The 22,269-nt window shown below is 33.6% G+C and overlaps 10 protein-coding genes and 3 non-coding genes across 13 annotated transcripts; 2 read left to right on the top strand and 11 right to left on the bottom strand.

Moving 5' to 3' along the window:
- Window positions 1-111: 111 nt before the first annotated feature.
- NAEGRDRAFT_80740 (uncharacterized protein) lies at window positions 112-2,004 on the bottom strand (the record flags this gene model as incomplete). Its single annotated transcript, XM_002674036.1, has 1 exon — window positions 112-2,004. The coding sequence occupies one exon, from the start codon at window positions 2,002-2,004 to the stop codon at window positions 112-114; it is 1,893 nt and encodes a 630-aa protein (XP_002674082.1).
- Window positions 2,005-2,171: 167 nt separating this feature from the next.
- Window positions 2,172-3,925, bottom strand: NAEGRDRAFT_58834 (uncharacterized protein). The gene is made up of 2 exons (XM_002674035.1): window positions 3,735-3,925; window positions 2,172-3,604 (listed from the first exon to the last, which is right to left on the bottom strand). The coding sequence occupies exons 1-2, from the start codon at window positions 3,859-3,861 to the stop codon at window positions 2,361-2,363; spliced, it is 1,371 nt and encodes a 456-aa protein (XP_002674081.1). The 5' UTR covers window positions 3,862-3,925; the 3' UTR covers window positions 2,172-2,360.
- Window positions 3,926-4,113: 188 nt separating this feature from the next.
- Window positions 4,114-4,185, bottom strand: NAEGRDRAFT_t482. Its single transcript has one exon. It is a non-coding gene; the product is annotated as a tRNA-Glu (tRNA).
- Window positions 4,186-5,384: 1,199 nt separating this feature from the next.
- On the top strand, window positions 5,385-7,178 carry NAEGRDRAFT_51199 (uncharacterized protein; the record flags this gene model as incomplete). The annotated part of the gene is made up of 1 exon (XM_002674108.1): window positions 5,385-7,178. One exon carries the CDS (start codon window positions 5,385-5,387, stop codon window positions 7,176-7,178), a length of 1,794 nt encoding a protein of 597 aa, XP_002674154.1.
- A 59-nt stretch (window positions 7,179-7,237) lies between these two features.
- Window positions 7,238-9,370, bottom strand: NAEGRDRAFT_51198 (uncharacterized protein; the record flags this gene model as incomplete). Its single annotated transcript, XM_002674034.1, has 1 exon — window positions 7,238-9,370. The coding sequence occupies one exon, from the start codon at window positions 9,368-9,370 to the stop codon at window positions 7,238-7,240; it is 2,133 nt and encodes a 710-aa protein (XP_002674080.1).
- Window positions 9,371-9,460: 90 nt separating this feature from the next.
- On the bottom strand, window positions 9,461-9,532 carry NAEGRDRAFT_t481. Its single transcript has one exon. It is a non-coding gene; the product is annotated as a tRNA-Glu (tRNA).
- A 108-nt stretch (window positions 9,533-9,640) lies between these two features.
- On the bottom strand, window positions 9,641-13,375 carry NAEGRDRAFT_70809 (uncharacterized protein; the record flags this gene model as incomplete). The annotated part of the gene is made up of 3 exons (XM_002674033.1): window positions 9,641-11,760; window positions 11,809-12,154; window positions 12,206-13,375. 3 exons carry the CDS (start codon window positions 13,373-13,375, stop codon window positions 9,641-9,643), a joined length of 3,636 nt encoding a protein of 1,211 aa, XP_002674079.1.
- Window positions 13,376-13,679: 304 nt separating this feature from the next.
- On the bottom strand, window positions 13,680-15,083 carry NAEGRDRAFT_70808 (uncharacterized protein; the record flags this gene model as incomplete). The annotated part of the gene is made up of 1 exon (XM_002674032.1): window positions 13,680-15,083. One exon carries the CDS (start codon window positions 15,081-15,083, stop codon window positions 13,680-13,682), a length of 1,404 nt encoding a protein of 467 aa, XP_002674078.1.
- A 206-nt stretch (window positions 15,084-15,289) lies between these two features.
- On the bottom strand, window positions 15,290-15,360 carry NAEGRDRAFT_t480. The gene has a single exon. It is a non-coding gene; the product is annotated as a tRNA-Gly (tRNA).
- A 280-nt stretch (window positions 15,361-15,640) lies between these two features.
- NAEGRDRAFT_58833 (TPR domain-containing protein) lies at window positions 15,641-17,887 on the bottom strand (the record flags this gene model as incomplete). Its single annotated transcript, XM_002674031.1, has 2 exons — window positions 15,641-17,429; window positions 17,502-17,887. 2 exons carry the CDS (start codon window positions 17,885-17,887, stop codon window positions 15,641-15,643), a joined length of 2,175 nt encoding a protein of 724 aa, XP_002674077.1.
- Window positions 17,888-18,044: 157 nt separating this feature from the next.
- NAEGRDRAFT_70806 (uncharacterized protein) lies at window positions 18,045-19,802 on the top strand (the record flags this gene model as incomplete). Its single annotated transcript, XM_002674107.1, has 2 exons — window positions 18,045-19,051; window positions 19,112-19,802. 2 exons carry the CDS (start codon window positions 18,045-18,047, stop codon window positions 19,800-19,802), a joined length of 1,698 nt encoding a protein of 565 aa, XP_002674153.1.
- NAEGRDRAFT_80737 (uncharacterized protein) lies at window positions 19,788-20,707 on the bottom strand. Its single transcript, XM_002674030.1, has 2 exons — window positions 20,180-20,707; window positions 19,788-20,134 (listed from the first exon to the last, which is right to left on the bottom strand). Exons 1-2 carry the CDS (start codon window positions 20,701-20,703, stop codon window positions 19,831-19,833), a joined length of 828 nt encoding a protein of 275 aa, XP_002674076.1. The 5' UTR covers window positions 20,704-20,707; the 3' UTR covers window positions 19,788-19,830.
- Window positions 20,708-21,231: 524 nt separating this feature from the next.
- On the bottom strand, window positions 21,232-22,140 carry NAEGRDRAFT_70804 (uncharacterized protein; the record flags this gene model as incomplete). The annotated part of the gene is made up of 1 exon (XM_002674029.1): window positions 21,232-22,140. One exon carries the CDS (start codon window positions 22,138-22,140, stop codon window positions 21,232-21,234), a length of 909 nt encoding a protein of 302 aa, XP_002674075.1.
- Window positions 22,141-22,269: the final 129 nt, after the last annotated feature.

Here is a 22,269-nt window from a genome sequence, read left to right as displayed (position 1 = left end):
ATCCAAATTCTCATTAAATGATTATTCTCAATTGGAGGCATTGGAAATCCTTCCTTTTCAGCACTCTTAATCATATCCATCAATTTAGAAAATTCCTCTGCTGCCATTTTCTTAAGGTGGCGGTAGGTGTTTCCTAAAATATTCCTTCAATGAAAAAAAAAATTGTTGTGATGAAACAAATTTAAATGACAACTTGTTGTGAATAATTAGAGATGTATTCAATAATCCACCCAGATTACCCATTCGAACTTGCAAGAATCTTGTTCGATTCTTGTCAAGTTTTGTAAAAACTCTGCATCCAATTACTGTGACTGGAATGTCCTTTCCTGATTCCTGATAATCACAACTTTTGAAGAATAGAATAAATTCTGACATTTCATTTCCAATAAATTTCGTTTTGGTCGAGAAAATTACCTTAACACTTCTCTTCTTCAAAAGTGGTCCAAATTTCAATTTAGACGTTAAAATTCCTGATGGATACTTTTGCAAAGAGCTAGATTCATTAATTGGATTATACTCATGAAATTTCACGTTAGTAAATGATTGAGCTAAATGTTTTTCAGTATTGAATGATTTTACAATCTTTTCGAGAGGATAATTCAAATTTCCAATCAATTTTGAAGCTCTCAGATCCTTATCATTATACGAATATTCAGTTTTCGTACTCCACTGTACATATTTCTCATCTCTACACGAAACGTACCAATCAGTGGAAATATCCTGAGAGAAATACTTGGCAAAATTCCAATCCTTATCAATGATATTCTTTGCCTTGAAATCTTCATCAGAAAATTTGAAAGTATTGAGAGCCTTTTCATCCCCTTCGAGTTTCTTCTTGTAAAGATCGAGTACATGAAGTGGAATAGTTTGATTATCAATGCCCTTCTTGAGCCACACACTAATCATGGATCTATACTTTTTGTGAGCTTGAAAATAGGAAAAGACATCCTGAAGCTCAGTATAGAACATTTCACATACGAGTTGTATTTTTTCTGTTACATCTTTCAAAAGCAAAGTTTCTTCTTTGGTTATTAGTTCAGTTTCGACATGTCCTGTGACTATTTCTGTATTTTGATTTTGTTTCTTTAACAACTTGTTGCAAACCTCAATCATGACAGCTTCCAAAGCTTCATGTCTCACAGGTCCAAAATTTGAATTCGAATACAAGTGACTTAAATAAGGAAATTCAACTCCCGAATGAATTTTCTCCTCAATCAACTCCATATCTATTATATAACTATCAATACTAAAATTCACAAAACATTTACAAAACTGTTCCATCAATCGAATCACCTCCTTTCCATTTTCAAATCCCTTCTTTGAGAATGGTCTCGAAATTTCATAAAAATGATCCAAAAATAGTAATTTAACATTTGCTTGTTTAATGCCGAGTACTTTGGTTTGAGATAGATAATCAGTAAATGTTTCTCTGATAAAGTTTACATTTCCAAAATCTGTTTCTTTCATTGAAAGTGGTGATTTCAGTGTGGATTGACTGTCAGATGATGAAGTAACAAATGAAGAGGATGAAGAATCTTCAGTTGATGAACTATCTGATGAGGAAACTGAATCTCTTCTACCACCACGTGGAGAATGAATCAGGAGAGGAGGTTGATGATTTTCAGAGGATGGACTTTGAACGAGAGGTGAATTTGGACTTGAGGTTAGATTCGCCAGAGAAAGTGAACGATTGAGGAGAGAAGGATTAGTTGATTCTCGTAAAATCTTTTCATGATAATTGTGTTTGAGGATACAGTGGAGTGGCATCATGACTCGATGGTTGCTTTTACTTTCCTTGAGGTCAATACTTTTTGAACGCTTTCGAATAAAGTATTGGATTATTGAATTATTGTTTGAAGGAGAGGTGCCAAGCGAAGGTGCCTTTTCCTTTCGAGCTAGAGTTGGTGAAGAACTTAACTTCTTTATTTCTTCAAAAGTTGTGCCATTATCGTGGTGGTGTTGATCATTGTTCGATGGGTCCGAAGTATTACTATTCGAATGCATTTTTTTGAAAGAATAAAGATTCAATTATTCTATCCAATCGCACCAATCATGTTTATCCTCACTCTGGAGATAATCAAGGTGGAGGAAAGAAACAATTTAGAGAGAAGGTATCCATTGAAACTAGCAATTCGAATACCAAACAAATAGATAGGATTCGACAACAATTTGTTGAATGATCGCATACATTTAATTTTCCAAGGATACAAAGTTTACAAAATTATTGTGCTTCCAAGTGCGATTGGACAAATAGAGGATATTAAAAATCAGCAAATTGATTTCATAAATAGTGAGAATGCCAAATATTTACATTTAAATTGTCCAATTATAATTGAAATGGAAACAGATAATACTAATCCTTAGAAAAAATCCAATAAATCCTTTGAAGTAGTGCCTGGGAAAGGATTGGGTGATGATGCTGTTTGGAGAAGGGTCATTTGCTCTTCTAATTGTTTGATTCTTTCTTTGAGTTGGGAATTTTCAGAGACAACTTCTTGGAACCTCACTTTAGCTCTTTGTAGAACTGATTTCAAATGTTGGTTTTCTTGCCTGAGTACGTCAATATTTTCCTCACGGTTTGGTACTACTCCTGTATCGATAAGTGAAGGGCTAGGATCTGAAAGGGTGCCACTGTTTTGTCCTTCAGTAAAGGTGTTGACTGATGTAGGGTTGTTAAAAGTTGATGGTTCGTAAGGTTGTGGACTATATGGAGTGTGTTGCATGGCAATTGGAGAGGAGCCCGATCTTGATCTTCCTGAATTCAATTCAGCTCTTCGTTTGAAAAAGTCCTGAACACCATTACTAGCATTATTTCCATTGAGTGATGAAGTAGAATTTGAGTAATTAGTTGGAGAGAATGCTGACGATCCATTATTATTATTATTACCACTAGTATTACTATTAATGAAAGGACTATCATCGAGATCAGCACTCAATACACGATTAATTTGAGGAGAAATCTTTGGGGAAACATCTACAGACACCTCTCGTGATGGTGAAGTATTGGTTGCAGTCATTGGTCTTGACAAATCCAAACTTCCTGATTTTCTTCCTAATAATTGATTTCCAATTGTAGAAAATATGATCATGGTAATATTTACAGTTACACCACTCGAAAGTTCAAAAGGAACTGAAATTCTGCATTGATATTCACTATTCAATAAACAGTAATGTGACAAATCGACCAACATTTCATTGACGAATTCAATCTTGTTACTTGTATGCAATTTCTTATTTACAACTATTTGCAAAAACTTTCCATCTCCTACAGCAGCAGATGTAGAGTTATTACTATCATTATTTTCCTCAACATTAGATATTGCCTCATTAATTGGTGGAAAAACAGTTGTTGATGTGACAGGTCCTTTCACTAATTTTCCAGAAATCTCATCATAGGGAAGGTTACACAAAAACTCCATAGTCGACATGTAATTTGATTTTTGTGTCGATGAATCAACCAATTTAAATGGAGTTGATCCCACTAATTTCTTCTTTCTAAACAATTTTCCCTTGATTGTCATTTGACTTGTACTGGCATTCAATGCATTATTTAATTTATAAACCTCAACAGAGAGTGGAATTTGCATATAGAGTGGTATATTTTCTATCATTCAAGAGAATATCCATTTCCAATATTGGAAGAGAATATTCAAACATTAAAAAATCATCATCATCATTGTATTTCGATAATTTTCATCATGATTAAAATCATCAAAACACAAAACTCTACTCACCAATGCTCTCCACTTGCACAGCAAATGTAAATTGTCTCTTATTGGCTGGTACTCCTCCATTCAACGAAGATGTCGAGGAAGAGGAGGACAGTGTGGCAGTGCTATTCTTTCTTCGGAAGAGAAACATTTTTTGATCAAACTCTAAAATCAAACTCTATAAAATTTTATTGAGAGGAAATGGGTGTTTTTGTATTTTGTTGTTTTTTTTGAAGGAGATTTTTGAATGGCGCAATTTTGCAATGGACAAAGTTTAACGCGACAGTTTTTGGTTTCGAAGAAAAATTGCGAGAGCACTAATAGTTTGTACAACTTTGTAAAATGTTGGAAATTGATTGAATGTCTACAATAATATTGTTAGCATTTTAAAGTAAAAAGTATTCTCCCATGCCGGGAATTGAACCCGGACCTCCTGGGTGAAAGCCAGGTATCCTAGCCATTGGACTACACGGGAATACATTCAGATTGAAAATAATCCCTTAATGACCACGATCTGATTTACTTCTTTCCAGCTCAAAATACAATTTCCATTACAGTTTCACTTCTAGCTGGTTAAAAACTTTCCAGTTGATCAATTCTTCTTCATTAAAAAAAAACATGTAACGACATGACATATCTCATGCTTTATCTCTTCCACAGATATTCTTCAATGTTCTGAATGTATCAAAGTTTACTCCCCACCTGCCAGTGATCAATTCAATCCCAGTTGACCATGTAATTTCTTGGTTTCTTGTCGTGATTTGTTCATTAAATCATGCATAACTGTAGTTTGTTACAATGCTTACGTATTCCGTCCGCTTTAGTTGTCACTTTTACAGTTACACGATGAGAGAACCATGTTAAATCAACAATACTAGCCATGTTAGTTCGTCCATCAATTTCAAATCAATGATCTTTCAAAAACCTCTTGGAAAATAAAAAAACCATTATTTGAAATCATTACTCTTTTTTAGATGTTCAAACAGTAACCTGTCTTATTGGATGGCATTTGACAAGCACCTGTCAAATTTTATTTTGTTAATTGTACAGTGAAATAGTACAGTAAAATCATTCAACAACTATTAAATCCTCAATGAAATCCAAATAATTACCACCTAACCAATAAATAAGTACATTCAAATTTTCAACTTACTTCTCAAAACAATTCATTCACTTCCTTTGTTAGCAACTCCAAATCTGACATATTGTAGACAACTGACGGCCCCTTCATTCGCACCAAGCTTTATTTCCATTTATTCAATCGTGAGAAGGCTCATCTCTCGAGAGTTTGATCGTGATAGCCGCCCTATCACGCGCAAATCTTGCCATGATTTGATCTGTATCACGCATGTTGAAACTCTTCACAACGCTAACAAACTACAAGACAAATAGCTTTGGCGCGCAGCCTGAGTATTGAAAAAAACCATTCAGAAAAAAAAGACAGCGTTCGTCTTTAACAAACTCCAACAACAACATCAATAGAAGCGTAAACTTCTACACAAGCAAGCAGCTGCGGCAGGACAACAACAACAAGCCTTTGAAGAAAAATCAAAGACTACACTAAATAGTATACTATAACAAATATTAATCGAATTGGATTACACAGTATTACGCTCGAGAAACTTTGTGTGTGTAAATATATCTAGCTAACTCTCTCAATATAAAACCTTAGAAATGAATCAACAATATTTTGCCTCAACAACACCTCAACATCAAGCTTTTCAATTGATGGCTAATCAACAATCAAATGATAACTACACAATGATATCATCCCCTAATAATGCATTCATGAGACAACAACCATTTATGAATGTAGTCAACCAGTCAACTATGAATACTCTTCCACAATTATACAAACAACAAATTAACATGCAACAACAGCAATCAATCCTTAGCCACCAAGTAATTAATCAACGACCAAATTACTTACAACAACAATATTATGCTCAATCCTTACAGTCAACTCCAAAATTCTTCAATTCTACCTCCTCTGCTCCTCTTCTAACCACCTCCACTTGTAACAATACTCAATCATTCTTTGATAATAATTCACATTTTACCAATTCGTTGGTTCTCTCTCCTGAAGATGAAGAATTATTAAGTCATTTACATGATAACGAAATGATCATGATCAATAATAATAATACTACAACTCTTAAAACTAACTCATCGAATGCTACTCCACAAGTTGTTGATCAAAAACCTCAACAACAACAATCAGAACCTTCTCCAGTCAACCAACAAGAAGATGAACTCTCTGACTTTGTTGCTGATGACAATAATGCTAACTGGAAAGTTTCTTGGACAGATTCGAATAGAGAAAGAGAATGGCAGTTAGGTGAATTCCCTCAATTCAAAGCATGTAAAAAGAGAAAGGAATTCTTTACTGCCCAATTTGAAAATATTTGGTACAAGATTCCTTACAAGTATCACATGTTAATGAAGGTTAAGAGCTTTGGAAAGGACTACATTACAGTTTCCCAAGATACTAATGGTAAACCATTGACTAAGAAAGCACTCTCAGAGTTGAATAAGAATCGTGTCAAGTGCAGAGTTGAAATTTGCTTTGAAGATGGTTCTCCTGTATTGCCAAGTGATGGTCAACAATGTTGCATGTCTAATACTGAGCATTCATTCGATGGATTGAATCTCAAGTTGGGACCATTCCAGTTCAACATTTGTTCCTACAAGTACGGTTACAAGAAGTTCAGATTGAATGTCATCTTATCTGCCAGAGCTAATGGAACTCAAGATGACAGTGAACCAACATTCACTGATGTTGTAACCTTGCAATCACCTCCATTCATTATCAAGTCAAAGAAGCCTATTGCTAGACCTGGTGCTAAGAAAGCTCTCCAACAAGCCAACACATCTGATTCAGAACAACCAACCGTTCAATCACCAACTGAAAACTCACAATCAGATTCCTCTGCCTCTAAACAAACCAAGTCCAATAAGAAGGGTTCTAAGAGAAGTCGTGAAAGTTTCCAAGCATTGGTAAAAGCTACTCACTCACCTAAGGGATTGGTTACTTCACAACAACCAGCTGCTGTTGCCACTAGTCCAACTCTCAACTCTCCAAGATCTTCCTCACAAACAAGTTCTGGTAACACCTCACCTTCAACAATTGCTCACTATCCAATCAATAACAATAGCTATTTCTCGAATTCATTTGAGCAAGAACAAATCATTACTCCTCACGACATGGAAGAACAAAAGAGAGCTTTTGAACACCATTTACTTTCTTTATTGTTGAATTCAATCAATACACCAGCTCAAGATATGAATCAAAACTTGATGATTGGTAACGGCATGTCATTTTATCAACATGTTCCACTTAATTTGTCTCAACCACCAGTGCAAGTAAACAATTGGAGCTACAACGAATTCGAAAATGATTTGAAGAAGATGAAACCTAATCCACACATGGTACAAAATATTCAAGAAACAAACTTTGATTTTGAATAAACAGAAAATTTAAAAAAACAAAGACATGCGTATTTTGACAACAGGAAAATTCAAGATATTTACATCAATTGGCACCAACTTCCAGTTTCTTGTTTTTCTTTCACCTTGAAAGGATATGGACCTCTCTCCATAGGCACTAAAAGTTTAGGTGCTGATTTGCCAAGCGATCGAATAACACCTTTTGTAATCTCAATCGCCTCTCTTTTAAACTCACCACTTTCCAAGTACAATAGTCGAATACTTGGCATGGAAATTAGAAAATCATCCAGAATAAATTCTTCCAGTCCTTCAATTTTTTGTTCAGGTTTGCCTACAAGATAAATCATTTGTAATGAAGTGAATTCTTGTAATTTTTTGAACAGCTCAATGGTAGGTCCAGATTTTCCAAGATTAATTTGAATCTTCAGCAACTTATCCCTTCCTATCAAATCTAAAACTTGAATCATCTCGTCATTATCAAGAATGCAATCAGGTAATGAGAAAGCTGTCAACCCCTTAATAACATCAAGATTTTTCACATATTCAAGGGTGATTCCCTTTCCATTAAATGATAATTCACTTTCAATATTGTTCTTTTTCAATACCAAATATTTTTCAATCAACTCATTATCAAATTCTACTCCAGATATGTTCAAAGTGGAAAGTGTTTTGACCCTTTCAAGTAGAGAACTGAGAATTTCCTTAGTAATCGAGTAGGCATTTTCCAAGACTATAGAATCCAAGTAAGGAAATGTGAAATCCTTTGTTAATTGTTCAATGAGCAATGGATAATTAAGAGAACAACTTTTGAAATGAAAAACTCTCAATTTAGACTCGTTCAATTCTTGAGAATCAAAAATGGTTGCAAGAGAATTTGTTATTTTAACATTCTCAAGGTAGAGTTCTTTCAAATTAGGGCAGTTTCGAATCAGATGGATTAAAATATCCACTTCAAAATAGCCCTTACGTATCCACAATTTTTCAATATTGAGTTTGTACGAATTGGAGGATATAAATGCTCCTTGACTGTAAGTAATATTTGAATGATAAAGGTACAATTCTTTCAACTCTGGAATAATTGATAAGAGTTCACACAAATTCTTATTAAGATTTACCATTGAAGGGTCAAGGAGAAATAATTTTTTACAATCAATTTCAGGAATAAAGCTAGCTTGATTGAGATAGAAGGTATCACATTTCGGCAATCTAGCATTATTTGGAGGAATTCTTAGAGCAATGGATTCCAATTCATGTTTCGGAACAAGACATAAATCAGTTGCAACTGGAAAAAAACATTCAAATGTTTTCAAATTTGGAAATATTCCATCCATATCATCTACTAGTTTGTTAATATTCAGGTATTTGTCATAATATCCATCAAGTCTTAACACTTCTAATTTTTTACAATTTCTCAATATCTGTAGAGTTTCATCATTAATTTTAATTAATGGATATGAGGCATTCACATTGTATGACCTTATAATTCTAAGATCAAATACCCTCAAATTGGTGCATTTTTCCAAAATATTCACAAATGCATTGCCAAAATCTACTTCTGATGTGCCTATTGTCAATTCCTCAAAATTTGAGCAATACTGCGAATTACAGAAATTCTCAACCTCAGAATTATCAGATAATAAGGTTTGAAGAACTTTCAATGGAATACTTGGTTTGAATTTCAATTCGTCACTAAACCAAACTTTTTGTAAAACCACAATTGACAATTTAGACAAGAATTTCAAATCCTTATAGTTTCTATTAACCCAATCAATAACACCATTAGAGTGACTCATGATCAACTCCTCAATATGGAACTTGTTCATAAATTTAACAACATTTTTCATATATTTCTCTCCCAAATTTGCAAAACAACACAAATCCAATCTTTTCATTTCCTCCAATTCATCTTCCTTCATCAAAAATTCCAAATAACAATTCAATATTTCATTCGGAAGTTGTAAAACATCAACCATCCACTCCTCTCTACATAAATGTCGAATGGAAATTCCCTTTGCCCAATATTCCTGCCTCGATCTACCATTTAAAAGAATTTGTATGGAGAGTACTCTCAACCGTTTACATGTACATATAATATTGACCATTGTTCTCGGATCACAAAATCCCAAAATGATAGAGATCATTTCTGTTGGAAATTGGTCCAAACGATGATGATCGGAAAGAACTGTTTGTGTGGTAGGTGGAACAATGTTCATGAAGAGATATTTTTTTAAGGTTAATGATAATTTTTCATTTGGAAGAAAGTTTGGGTAAGATACCAGGAAGCAAAAAAGAAAAATTGAATCCTCCCGTGCCGGGAATTGAACCCGGATCTCCTGGGTGAGAGCCAGGTATCTTAGCCATTGGACCACACGGGATTCTTGTTAAATGTTCTACGTGGCCTTTTGTAAATATCATCTGTGTACGTTAGCTTGTATTAAACAATTTCTTTTTCTATCCTAAATAAACCAAATAAATCTTTATGGTTACTTCTTTTGTTTGTTGAAATATCCCAATAATAATTTGTACTCATTCAACAGATCTGGAATGTCTGAGAATTTCAAATCAGAACATGCAATATTCTCAAATCTGCCAACATTTTTCGCTATTGTTACTATTGGGTCACTTTCAGTGGATCTAATACTATTTGTAACTCTCTTTGGTGATAGGGGTTCTTCCTTAATCGGCTCTTGCTTCTTTTCAGTTTCTTCTCGAGTTGGTAATGGTTGTGCATTAGAATTATTGGAATAATCGAGTAAAAACAAAATAGCAGTTTCAAATTGTTTAAACCAATACTCATTCTCTGATCCAATTCCATAGAGAGGTTGTTTTGATTGGGGTGGATCTAGAAAAACTCCATAAAATCTCTTGATAAATATCAAATTACTGTATAAATTAGGTATTCCAGCTTTGATAATATTGTAAACAAGCAAAATTAAAAAGTCATCGATATTATAACTAGAACCAGTCGATTTCATCAATTCAACAATAATCATACAACTATTCAAAATCACTTGAACTTTCTCTTGAGGCGTTATGGCTATTGGATCTAGTTTCTTTAGCTCCTCTTGCACTAGCTTGTTATTACAAATTTTCACATATACCTTAGGGATACCAAAATCTTCTGGATGTACATCAAATAACGAAGTCATTTTAACTCTCAACAAACTTTCCTCCTTATAGAATGAGTTTCTGTTCATATTAGTATTATGCTCATAGCCTCTTGGAACAGTATACCTCACAATTTTGGAGATGATTGTCTTTTGTAAAATCTTGTCAATTCTCTGAATTTGATGCTCTGAGAGCTTTAACTCTTTGAGGGAGTTTAAAAGTTCAACCTTTCTAGTGATGTATTGGTTCTTGATTATATTTAACTGATCTTCTATGAATGCTGATTTGGAAAAATCTTTACAAAATTGTTTAAAATCAATGCTAGAAATAAGCTCTCCAACCAACAAATCATCGAACATATCATCAACGTACGCTCTTTCTCTTTCAAGATCATTCACTTGCAGTTCAATACTTTGTAAAATTCTCAACAATTGTTTTTGCTTTCCTATCATAATGTCGAGATTGGTATCACTGGTCTTTAAGTCTCCATAGATTCTATTGATTATAGATTCGATGGAAAAGGAGGTATTCTTCAAACTTTGAGAAAGCTCTTGAATGTAGACACTACTCACTCCATTCTCCCAAGTTTTTTCATTTCGTTCCCTCACATCAAGGAAAGAGAGAAGTTGCAATAATGTTGTGGTTGAATCAGAGTTGATAGATTTCATTTCCGAACAAATTCTCTCCACTGAATTAACCATCAAAAATACTTGTTTGAATTGACGTACAATGGCTTCAAATGAACTTCTAGGTGTTGTGGTTTCAGAAAGTTCTAAAGATTCCATAATTTCCTTCTTCTTCAAATCCTTATAGTTCAATACTATGAACTTTTCATCTTTGAATTTAGTTCTATTCCAAGATTTAATATCATTGACTGTTTCCACAATAGGCGAGTCTGACTTGCTTAAAAATTCAGAATCCATGCATACATTTAATATCAACTCAATGTCTTTTGTGGACAAGCAAGTTGGAGAAAGTACCTGATTTTTCTTCATTTCTTCGATAGAGAATGAAACAGTAGAGTCCTTCTTTGCTACAGTGTTTGCATAGTGCTTCAGTCCCTCAATCAAATCATTCTTTTCTGAGAACCATTCACATACTAATTTTTCAAACATTTCATTGATTTTTGCGCTGTGAATAAAGATGAAATCATTAAGATAGCTTAGTGAAGATAATTTTTCGAATGGCTTCTCTAAGGCAATTGCTTGCAAGACGAGAACGATGGTTCGAACTTTGGACTGAGTTGTACCTAGTGCAGGTACACTAGCCAGTCCAAAACACTCAGGTCTAGAAGCTGCAGGAAGTAAATACCATCCAAAGAAGAATCGTTTGAGTAATAATCCTTTTGATAGATTATTGAGCTTGCTTCCATATTTTTTAGAAATCCCTTTCAATAAGTATTTCATGAGTAGGAGAATGTTTGGTGACAAGTTAGAAAAGTTATCATAGAGTGAGTATAAAATCCTAGTGCATAGATTGTAGAGGTTGGTTTCAACTGGGATTGGAAATTAATAATGCACGATGATAATTAAATAAAACATACCCATAGATTTAGATGAAGTGAAAACATTAGTAGAAATATAATTTGGAGATACTGGACTCGTATCACCATTATTAGTTGCACATGCAGCTTGAAAGAATAAAAAGCCTGACTTGCTTTTTGATTGTTCAGCTTTTTGCTCTGAAGGTGGCACATCATATGATACAATTGGTAATTCCAAATCCTCATTCGAAAATAATTCAATCATTGCTTCTCCAAGCACATTCTTTACAAATTCCTTTCCTTTTCTTCTCACATAGAGAAAAACAAGTCTGAATAGAAATACATTCTCAAAAATCTCAAATGGATTATCATTTGAACAATCATCAAGTACATTCTCCAAAGTATACTGAATATTTCAAAATCTTAAATTCAAACAATTCCTCAACTCAAAACCTACCTTGATGAATTTTAACAAACATTTGGATTCTAATGGATTTGATAAATTTCCATAAAACGAATAATTAATAATAAAGGCCATTCTCTCATGAGCATCATACTCCTTTGCCACATATAATTGTGAAAGAGTTTGTTTAGAAATCCAATACTTGATAACCTTACTGAAAAACTTTGGATTCAATCGAAGATACTCTATCAATTCCTCATAGTGATGTTTCAATACAGAGAGTGGATGATCCTTATCTTGAAATTTGTACAATCGGGATGGTTTTGGAATGGATGAAGAAAATTTGAACAAGTTACTCCCTCCACCACCATCCAATCCTTGTAGTAATGATGATGGAAGTGGATTATTGTTGGTATTCCCTGGAGAGGTTGATTCATTGCTATTACTCCACAAACTTTGAAATAACTTTGAATATTTGCCTGTTGTCTTGACAAGAGAAGAAGCCGACAGTGAAGGAGTAGGAGCACCAATGGTATTATTGCTATTGGTACTAGCAATGGTATTTGAAGAGTTTGATGCAGATTGTTGTTGCTGTTCTTCTAGCATCATATTATACAAAGTAACCATCAAATCGTGTCCATTCAATGAATGTTGAAATGATGAAAATCCAAAGGCTGATGAAGATGTTGTTGGATAGGAAAACATGGGAGATTGTAGTCCCAAATCCTGTAGGGCCATCAGTGAGTAGGTTCTATCAATCGAGTATAATTGCAACCGAAAATGATTGATAATAAGAGGTAGGTTAATTCGCCAACCATTAATTCGATCACATGTAGAGCCAATATCTGCTCCAATTTGTTGATAGAACAAGTGTTGTTCATGAAGAGTGTTTTGTAAATTGGTAATTTCATCCAAAATGTTGTGGTTAACATTATCAACTTCCAACGTTGAAGAATTAATTAATTGCAAATTGTCTATTAAATTATTTTCCTCACTATTAACGGCAATACCAACACTGGAACGGTAGGATGATAGATTGGAAATATCACTCAATAAAGATGTTGTTGGTTGATGATGATGATGAAGCTTGAAGGAATTCAAGCCACTTTTAAGTAATTTCGATGGAGATTCAACCACCTCATTGTTGCTGTTGTTATCATCTGATGATGATGGAGGTGGTGATGAGTGGTTGATGAATTCCTGCAAGAGTGGTGAGGCCTTCATGTCGGTTATGATGATTTTTTGTTGTGTTGTGAATTTGATCCCAAGCACAAAGGGAAAGTATTTTGCTCGTATGGCTTTATAAAGGTAATAGAAGAAATATAACCAATCCTTGTGAAAAAGAAAAGACAACAGATGTTGCTGGCTGAATAAGAGGTTTTTATTTTCTGTTTTTTTTTTAAATTTAATGAAAAACGTAACGGTTACAAGAGGCGGAATAATTCTTCTATGACAATTTCGAATAGTTAAAAGCTTTACTAAAGTATGATAGTAGTTGTGTGAAACTTTTTTAGTAAAATTGATGAATTTATACTTTATCAGGTCTTCTAAAATTCATTCTGTCAATGTAGAGCCACAACTTGGCTGGATTGATTTGATTTTTGAATGGACACTCGTATGGAGTTTGATATTCATTTGGAGTAGATGAGCACCACGTGTTGGAAAGTAAATTGACTGTGACTGCATAGAGCTTTTCATCCATTCTTAAAAGTTGTTGCATTCTTAGATAGTACCACTCGACCATTGCTCCAAATCCACCACCAATTGATTTGAATTGAGATTTTGTAAATTCTTCATCGAGAGGACATCCAACTAGTTTTGAATTTTCCTTCAATTCAGTGAGTAATTGATCACAATCATTATCACCAACTAAATTCTCCACCACTACATAACCATATCTTTGGAAATATTTCACATGCTTTTCAGTGAGTAATTTACCATGCTTTCCAATAATGTTACTCAAATATTCATCAGATTGAACATTATCTGGATAGTCCTCTTCATTGTAGAGATATTTCCCAAGGGTTGAGAGTGGAATCAAATCCTTTTCCAAATTGAGTGCTTTTTGTTCTGCTTTGAATTTTGAACTGAAATCTTCTGGATGTTCAAATTTCCTTCTTCTTTCTTTCAGAGATTCTATGGTTTTTAAATTTACAGGGTGATCCATTAGGAATGCATGATAGAAAACACTTCTTTCTCTATTCATCATATTTCCAGAACTGTTTTGGTGAGGTACTCTAATATCGAAAAAGACAAAATCTCCCTTTCTAACAGGTTCATATGGTATAGAATCGTGTTCCTTCACCACTGCCCTGACAAAATCCAAATATTCCTCAACGCTTGATCCCTTAGGTGGTGGTAATTGAACAGATCCTTTTGGCATTTCCCAATCTTTTGGAATTCTCTTAATTTTTCTCACCATTTCACAAATTGGAACATCCTCTTCTTTATCTAATCCAAGGTGATAAGGACTCACCCATTGGGCTTTACTTCTCATTTGCTTTCCATCTCTAAATTTTCTATCAGTTGCCGTGAAATATTCCTCTGCAATTGCAGCAAAACCTGGCACTAATTCCAATCCACCTTCCAATAGATTTTCATCCTCATGTCCATCAGTCAAACATAACAATGACTGGAATGGTCTGAATCTATCAAATTCTTCATAGGAATAATCTGGTTTTAATTTTTCCCACAAATTATATGGCCACGAATCAATATGAAGCCCAGTTCCTTTCTGAACGAATGGATTATTAGTCGTTGCCAATGGCTCCTTATTTATATTCGATACAGAGGAATCTTTCGTTTTCTTTCTTTTTCTATTTTTCCTCTCCAAAAAACATGCATCCACTTGTGATTGCAATTCTCCAATTGATTTCCCAATAGTTTCAAATCTTTTCGAGAGGCGAGTGATGGCTTCTTCTTGTTGACTCATTTTTTTGTGTATTGATGAGCTTATTTAAAAATTCTATTTTGAGTTTGCAAAATTCATCATCCTATTTCAAAGTTCCATTTTTAATATAAGTAAATCTTTTAAATGCAATATTTATTGTTGAATTAATACTCTTTTAGAGGGTATGTTATATCTTTCGCAATAGATGAAGGGATTTCTTGTTAAAGTTTTAAAAAATCAAAAACTAATGCATTAGCCGGGAGTCGAACCCGGGTCACCAGCTTGGAAGGCTGGTATGATACCGTTACACTACTAATGCTTCTTGAAAGAAAATCATAAAATATGAATCGAGACAAGTAACAACCTAAAATCATACCAACAATTTAATCCATACACAGAATGGAAATAATAATAAAAATTAAAGCTAGAAAACATACAATTCTATTTTAAGTGTGTTTAGCAAGTAGATTGCAGAAAATTGAATGAGAATGGACGTATTAATCTGAATTATCTGAAATGTTAGAAGAGCTATTGCATTTGGATTTTTTCATTTTTGCCTGCAGGTTCGAATGTTTGACAGGTTCTTCTAATTATCATTATTAATATTCCAAGACAATAACCAGATCATAAAAACTATTCACACGTTTGAAATTGAATGAATTGCGTAAAATTTCATCACTGATAACAGTTGATCTAAACAAAGCTGATGATCCATCATTGCTTGAAATTGCATTGATCAGTGGATTTGAAAATTCTAATTCTGTAAAAACTTGAATAAAATCTTCTGACATTTCTCCCAAACCAAGCTCTCCTTTTGTATTATCTCCGGAAGCATAAACTCTATTGTCTTTGCTAATAAGTAGACTATGTTCGGAACCACATTCTACATCCTTGATAGGGCTGTAAAGAGGAGGCGAAAATAAATGAGTATTAATCTTACAAATTTCATGGGTATTAGAAATCCCTCCAACGGAACTAATTCTATAGCCATAAATATTTCCAGAGCTAGTCAAAAATATTGTGTGAGTTTCTCCGCATGCTATCTTTCTTATATCTTCCTTAAATGGAGTGGTTACTAATGATGTTTTCATGTTTGATATCTTGTAGTTCATTAGCACTCTGTCCTGTCTCCAATACCATATGATATCTCTCGTGAGGCCTGCAAGTTGAACGTCTTCAGACAACATGGTAAACTTGGAGTGATTTACAAGTCCTGAAACGTACAAGGTTCCTTTTGTTGAAATTAGAGCCGACATTGTATTGCATCCTTGTACGAGGGTTTGTACTTTTGAGTCTAAATAACTGGTATCTATTTCTGTTAGTTTGGTATAGTTAAAATGATTAGTTGGCAATCCCATGGAATAATCAGTATTAAACCCTTTTCCAAATAATTGACCATCCTCAGTCAAAATAATGTAGCATTGTAAACCTGGAGAAATTTGTTTCACACGACCTGTTTTTGGTGGAAAGACTAACTTTTCAAATAGCAAATACTCCACACCATTCAAAAATCCACATTCAAAAACATTGGATTCACCTGCTACATCTTCAGCCCAAAATAAAGAAAATACAGTTCCAAAATAAATATTTTTCACTCTATCATTACAAGCAGAGACAAAAACAGGTTTCCAAACAATATTTCTCTCATTCGTAGATGTATTTCCTAATTGACAAAATGAATCGTTACCAAACAATGCTACTGTATGTCTGTCAGGCCCTAATTTCGTATTTCTATACAGTAGCTTGTATTCATCATTGAGCGGATCCAATTCACATGCCTTTAAATAATCCATCAATGCTAAACTTTTCTTCTCCATATGTTTATAAAGATCTGCTCTCCTAATATATATTTCAGCATTTGTTGGATCTAAAGAAATTGCTGAAGTTAACACTTGACAAGCTTTTTCATCATCTCCAATTTCTCTAAAGCTATCCGAAATATCAGCCATTGAATTTGCATCAATATTTTTTGATAAAATTTCATGTAATATCTTGATAGCTCTATCTTTTTCACCCATTTGCAAATAACAATAACTTAAATTTTGATGAGATGAAATATGAGTTGAATCAAGACGAATGCATTCTCTATATTCATCAATGGCTTGTTCAATCAAAAATAATTTCTCATAGGATAATGCCTTATTATAATGACTCCTTGCATACATTGGATTTAAAAATGAAGATTGATTATACATTTTGATTGCATTTTCGTAATCTCCTTCTTCATCATAAATCATTCCTCGAACATGATAAACATGATAATATTCAGAATTGACCTTTAAAGCTTTTTCAATTAATCTTTTCGATGCCGGTATATCTCCAAGCAATAAATAACAAGCTGCCAATCCACTCAAAGCAGATACGTTCTTTGAATTCAATTCCAAAACACTAAATTATAAATTATATTATTAAATGTAATTACACTTAATTATACTACTAATACTACTATAGTAAACAAACCTTTCATATAACTTTTTAGATTCTTCTGTATTTCCATCTCTAACCAAACCTAGGGCATAATCATTCAACACATCCTGAATATCAATAAAATCCGATTCCTTTTGTTCTGCCAAGCAAGTTCTAGCCTTTTCATAATATTCCCTTGCTAATTTAAATCTACTAATTTCTCTATAACAATTGGCCAAATAATAATAAACTGTTGCTTTATCGAATGAATCGTTATTTTCCAATGGTCGATCCAACAATCCTCCTTCATCAAACGACTTGACCAATTTTTCCAATATTTTGATGGCTTCATCGAATGATCGTTCCTCGTACAGACCAAAGGCTTTATCAAATAAATCCTCTTCGGAAATTAATATCTTCTGTTCATCATCCTTTTGCATATTTTTTTTTTAAATATTATTATTTAATAGTTTTGTAACTGCGACTATTTAATATTATTACATTTTATCAATTGATATGTTATCAATAGGTTCCAAATGATAGACATAATGAGGAATTAATATATACAACAACCATATATAAAACCATCAAGAAAAAATGTCTCTACTCGTTAGTGCTAATAATAATACAATGATGATTGAGATGGTAAACAATTTACCTTCCGAATTGATTCAGAGTATAATTGAATTTCTAGATGATAGGTCGAGGAGAAGCTTTGCACTTTCTTGTAGGCTTTTTCAATACTTGGCCATTCAGGTGGAGAAGAGAGAATTTAGGAATTGGCTCCTGATTATTAATTCATTCCTCATACAACGAATGGAGAGAAGGAAATACAATAATTTGACTTTGGAAGATGAGGATGAAAAATTGAACGAAACAATGGAGGTGATGGGAATTGATTCATTATATGCTCAAGAGTTTTTCAAATTGTTTATTGTGCCATCAAAGCATGAGAGGAAACAAGAGGCAATTAAAGAGTTTCATCCCAGTAAAAGTTTATGGCCAGTTGAAGAGTGGACGAGTCAAGTCAATTCGGAAGGAAAGTTGGTGTGGACGATTGGAGATGGAATAGCAATGTGTGATTCAATGGTTTCTTGGAGAAAGCAATTTGAACATTTCAAGTATTGGATTTTGAGATTTAGGAAGGATATGTTTAAGGATAGTGCTGTAAATAATTTGGATTTTTTGAATTTAATGAGCTTGAAAAGTTCGCTCTATAAGAGTATTACATTTGTGATAAAGAAAGATTCAGAGCCGTTTGCTTTTATTTCAAAGGAAATTAAATCGAATAGGGGTTTCATTTTGAAATGTGTTAGAAGAAATCCAGCTATTTTCAAATATCTTGTGGATATGTATAATAATGATTTAGAAATTGTACAGATAGTTGCCCAGAAACATCCTGCAGTGATAAAGGTGGTCTCTGAAAAATTACGAGATAATGATTCTCTGGCAAGGATAGTTCTTCCATTAGATGGAATGTGCATTAAGGAATTTTCAGAGAGAATTAGAGGTACTTTAGAATTTGGATTATTAGCAGTTTCGTCATTTGGCTCGTCACTACAATACTTGCATGATGACTTGAAGCAAAACAGAGATTTGGTACTGTAAGCTGTTTCCAATCGTGGAGAATCACTCAACTATGCCCCAGATTTTTGGGATGATAGAGAGATTGTATTGCAAGCTGTTAGAAATTATGGGCATAATCTTATTTTAGCGAGTGATGACCTCAAACGAGATAGAGAAATTGTTATGACGGCTGTTAGCCAAGATCCAACTGCATTTGGATGCCTATACAAAGCAAGAGATCCAGACATTATCATACATTGGGGAGAAGATGAAGAACTTGTATTACTGTCCCAAAATATTACTTTTGCCTCTGAAAGACTAAGATCTTGCAAATCCTTTGTATTGAGATTTATTGAAATTAATCCTAATTCGTTCAATTATATATCCCCCGAATTGATGAAAGACAGAGAGGTTGTTTTGGCATTAGTGAAACGACAAGGCTCCATGTTGGAATATGTGAATACAGAGTACAGAAGTAAGCCAACAACACACGACACAGAAGAGACAATTTCTAATAGAGACATTATCATGGAAGCCGTTAATTCTGAAGGATATGCTCTCAGATTTGCAAGCTTTGAGTGGAGAAATACATTCGAGGTTGTCATGAAGGCAGTGCAAAATGATGGTCTAGCCCTAAAGTATGCCTCCAATGAAATGAGGGATTGTGCTGAAATTGTCATTGAAGCAATGAAGAGGGATTATAATGCCTTGGAGTATGTTTCCCATCGGCTACAAGTATCACCAGAAATTATTGAACTCTCTCAAGTTCTAAAAGGAAATTCAAATTAATTTTTATATTTCAGTGTTCCTACAAAAACTATTCAGAGGATTGAGAATCTTCAGAATCTTCTGCATTGCTCACAAGTACAGCATCCAATGCTTGCTTTTCCTCATCAGAAAGAGGTTCCATAACATTGAAATGTGGAATTCGTTCCTCCAATCTACCAATAGGTACAGTAAGGACTAATATGAGTTCTCCAACATCTGGCTGGTAATCCCCTCGTTCTTCAATAGCGTTTAATTTCTGTCTCCACTTGAATATATCTCCTTTTCCATTGGAAAATTCGTTTAATAATTCGGATATCAGTTCATTACACGTTTTCAATTCTCCTTTGTTTTTACTAGTCAGCATCTTTGTAATCTTTCTAAAATTCAATTATACTTACTTGGCAACACATGAACAGAAATGAGCTCCCAACAAGAAAGTAGAGACAGTTCTAATATCATGAATGTCCTCCCTTGTAAAGATAGATCGTTGATCGACTGTAAAGAACGATCTAAAATATTCATAGGCACCCAAATAATTCTTTCCTTGGAGAATGAACCCAATGAGAATGTGTTTTTGGAAATTGGATCTTGTTTCCTTCTGGAATTCTGTTTTTGATTTGGTCATGAAATTGCTCTCCAAGTAAGCAAGAACAATCTTCCTCAGAGCTTGTTCAGCAATTTTTGACTTTCTTGCTTGTTTAACAATTCTAGTGGGTGATTTGTTGATACGTGGAGCTCTAATGTTTGAAAGACCATGGTCAGGAGATGGTCCTATGGAGGAACCACTAACCTCTGATGTTTTAGTTGATGTTTGTATGGTACATTGAGTTGCTGTCGATGACAAACCGTTCACACGTCTTGAAAACTCTGCCATTGCAGTTCTTCTGTTCATTTCCCTGCTGTAGTCTTCCTGTGAGATCATGTTGTTGTGTTTTTTTATTGTTGGTTGGGAATTGTGTTTCTGTTTTTATAGTATTTTTAGGTTTTTATTTTTCAGGTCAAGCTTTTTTGTTTTGCAGCCAACTTTCTTGCTTTACCAAATATCAAAAGAGAAATATGTTTAACTTCCTTTTGCCTTTGTATGATAAATATGTTTATTTGCAACATTAAATGGTAATTAAAAGATCTGAAAGTAAACCATCCCTTGCCCTATGTTTGAAATTTTCTCGTAGCTCCTTTAAATTCTTGGACTCTGTAGAATATTCCCAATAAATAATCGAACATTGGGATGTGGTTGAGCAAAGAGTTTGAAATGGTCTTGGTTTTTCAACTGTATGTATGAGATTTAATGCACTACTGTCCAAAGAATAAACCATGGAATTGTTAATCACCAAGATATATCCTGAACTTGAAGCGCTCATTTGGCATGAAAAAACATTCTCACCAATCACTTCTGGAAGGTGGCAATAGAATGCATTGTCCTTATATAAATTGAATTTGTCTTGTTATTTCAATTACAATTATTGCAATACATTAGATTGAAATAGATCAATAAAAACCTACTTGTTAAATATAACTTTTCATAATATGTTGCAGATATATCAATAAAGTGTTCATTATCTTCCATTTGAGGAATTCTACCCAATTGTCTCATAACTGGTAAATCTTGACCATTGTAATCCATAGTATATCCACAATAGAATATATCGTGATCCTTTGTCAGGGCAATGATATTGTGATCTCCGTTCACTGTTTTAACAAAGAATGGTTTTTTGCACTCATTATTAGGATCAAAGCAACATTCTTGAATTTTAGCAATATTATAATTAGAAGTATTTTGTTTTGGTTGAGCTATTTCAGCAAATTGATTACATCCACACGCCAATAATCTTCCATGAGAAGTTATGAAACAACATGTGAAAGCAGCACATGATATATTGGTAATATATTCTCCATCCTTCAATAATGAATCGAAATCTTCAACTCTATACCAAACTTTAGTATTCCAACTAGATTCATCATTTACTAGCTCTACATTTACAGTAACATTTCCTCTCTGTTCTCCAAATACATAATCACTTCCATAATCATTTGTTTGACATGCAAATACTCTCACATTTCTATTTCCAGATTGTAACAATAATACACAGGCATGATAACTTGCACTGATTTTAACAATTCTTTCGTTAGGCCATTTAAAATCCAACACATGTCTCTCCCAAAGATGATGAGCTGATGAACGAACAAATAATTCATCATGTTCCGATACTACATAGCAGCTCGATTCTCTACAGAGAATAAATTTGATTTTTCCAAATTTATGGACCAAGTGTTTTGGAACATCTGTAAAGAATGGCTGGTGAAAATAATCAATGCTTTCCGTGTGATCGTGAAAGAGGGAAAAGGGTAAGAGGGACATTTTTTTTTAATTTTTTAATATAACTTTACAATCCAAGTTCATCATATGCATTTGAAGAATTGTGGACCAATAAATATGATATTTGATTTCTCTGATTAAACTCTTTGATTAAATAATTGAGAATATATG

This window comes from Naegleria gruberi, assembly GCF_000004985.1.
Source record: "Naegleria gruberi genomic scaffold NAEGRscaffold_42, whole genome shotgun sequence".
NCBI lineage: Eukaryota > Heterolobosea > Eutetramitea > Acrasida > Naegleriidae > Naegleria > Naegleria gruberi.
This window is presented reverse-complemented; position numbering and strand designations above follow the sequence as displayed.